The sequence below is a fragment of the Lipotes vexillifer genome, unplaced genomic scaffold (genome assembly GCF_000442215.2).
Source record: "Lipotes vexillifer unplaced genomic scaffold, Lipotes_vexillifer_v1.1 scaffold1608, whole genome shotgun sequence".
NCBI lineage: Eukaryota > Metazoa > Chordata > Mammalia > Artiodactyla > Lipotidae > Lipotes > Lipotes vexillifer.
In genome coordinates this window covers 467111-468855 of record NW_006774162.1, presented here as the reverse complement: position 1 = coordinate 468855, position 1745 = coordinate 467111, and the positions used below count along the sequence as shown (strand labels likewise).

At 50.1% G+C, this 1745-nt stretch overlaps 1 protein-coding gene across 1 annotated transcript in view; it reads right to left on the bottom strand.

Moving 5' to 3' along the window:
* The window catches only part of CHIT1 (chitinase 1), a 70533-nt gene that overhangs the window by 5681 nt on the left and 63107 nt on the right, over positions 1-1745 (bottom strand). Inside the window, 3 exon segments of the mRNA XM_007449002.1 lie at positions 1-34; positions 241-287; positions 290-405. The exon segment at positions 1-34 is cut by the window's left edge and continues 109 nt beyond it. Of these exon segments, the coding sequence (XP_007449064.1) occupies positions 1-34; positions 241-287; positions 290-405 (197 nt within the window).

The following is a 1745-nucleotide window of genomic DNA, read 5'->3' as shown; positions in this document are numbered from 1 at the left end:
CCTGGGCTGCCTGCTGAAAGGCATTGGCCAGGTCCTGCAGGGGCAGCTCATAGTGAACACACAGGCAGGGAACAGGCAGCCCTGTGAGCCCCAAGCAGATGTTCCCACACAGAGGCCTGAAAACTGACCACAGGGCTGGTCTGTGCTATGCAGACACATGAAGCAGCTGAGCCTGGGGGCAGGGCAGCACCTATGTGGCCCCCTGGTCAACTAGGTCTTCCCTACCTCACCCAGCTGTACCTGCACCAGGGCTATGAAGCACTGCTTATCTGATGGAGGGCTCCCCAGCTTCCTGTGTACTCCCAGTCAAGGTCAAGACCATCAACGCCATATTTGCACAGAAACCTGATGGCCGAGTTGACAAAGGTCTGTCGGTTATTGGCTATAGCCACCATATCCATGAACCTGTGGGTTGATAAAGGGCAGTGTGGGCCTGTCTTACACAGGACAGTGGGTCATGCTCCCTCAGAGGCAAGTGAGAAACTACTCAGGATGTTGGTGCTCGGCTGTCTAGGCCAGAAGGGCACCGGAAGGGCTGCTTCAGAGGCTGCCGGGATATTTGCAGGTGGGTTATGGGCCTGGCTAAGGGAAAGGGACAATGTAGAAGTGCCCCCTAACATTGACATCAGCAGGGGCACACTGACTCACTAGGAGCTCTGCTTCCCAAAATTCCCTCCAGAAGCTTACTGCCACATCCCTGCCCAGGGATTTGTTCTAACCTGAATCAGAGCTGGCTGTCAACCCAGCATGGAGATTGAAAAAAGAGGAGAGATCAGTTTCTAAGGTGAGGAGGAAGAGAAGCACAGCAGGTTAGTAAGGATCTGGGTAATCGTGGGGGCCTGCTCTTCTACTTCCCTGGCAGGTTAACATGGTTACTATTCTTCTAACTCACATTTGTAGAGTGCTTTGTGCTATTGTTATTACTATTACTAGTCCAGAGTTCTTTACAATTCCTGAGGTGCCCCAAGAACAACCTCCCCACATCTTACTTTCTCAAGAAGTCCCTGGACTTCTTGGGGGTCTTGAGTTTTATAGACCATTTCTATGTTAATTTATTTTTTAACTTAGCTAATAGCATCAGTTCTTAAGTGGGGTTTGTGTGCCTGGGAACCCCAGGCTAAGAATCCTGAATTTCAGTGAAAAATCTGTGTATAAGCAGTGTTTGGGGAAGGGGAGTCATAAATTTCATCAGGTTCTCAAAAGGGCTCATGATCCAAAAAAGTATTAGAAAGACTGGTTTAGAATTTTGGGGACCTTACAGTTAGGACTTTCTAGGAAAAGTATGTTTCCAAATATACCATTCCATTATCTCCATAAATCATCAAAAATGTCCTGGAAATGTCAATATTCTGGCACCCAAGCTCAATCTCACAGACTGCCTTTGACACCCAGAAAGGGAACAAAAATTCTCAGACATACTGTTCCAGAGCTCAGAAAATATAGACATTATATGTTGTCTGGGATTAGTTGAGACCCTCCCTTTACACATTTCATGGAGGAAGAGACTGAGGCCTGGAAAGAGGTCAGACTCAGTGCTGCATATAAAGCAAGACTGGATGGGCTTCCCTGGTGGCTCAGTGGTTGAGAGTCTGCCTGCCGATGCAGGGGACACGGGTCGTGCCCCGGGCCGGGAAGATCCCACATGCCGCGGAGCAGCTGGGCCCGTGAGCCATGGCCGCTGAGCCTGTGTGTCCGGAGCCTGTGCTCCGCAACGGGAGAGGCCACAACAGTGAGAGGCCCGCATA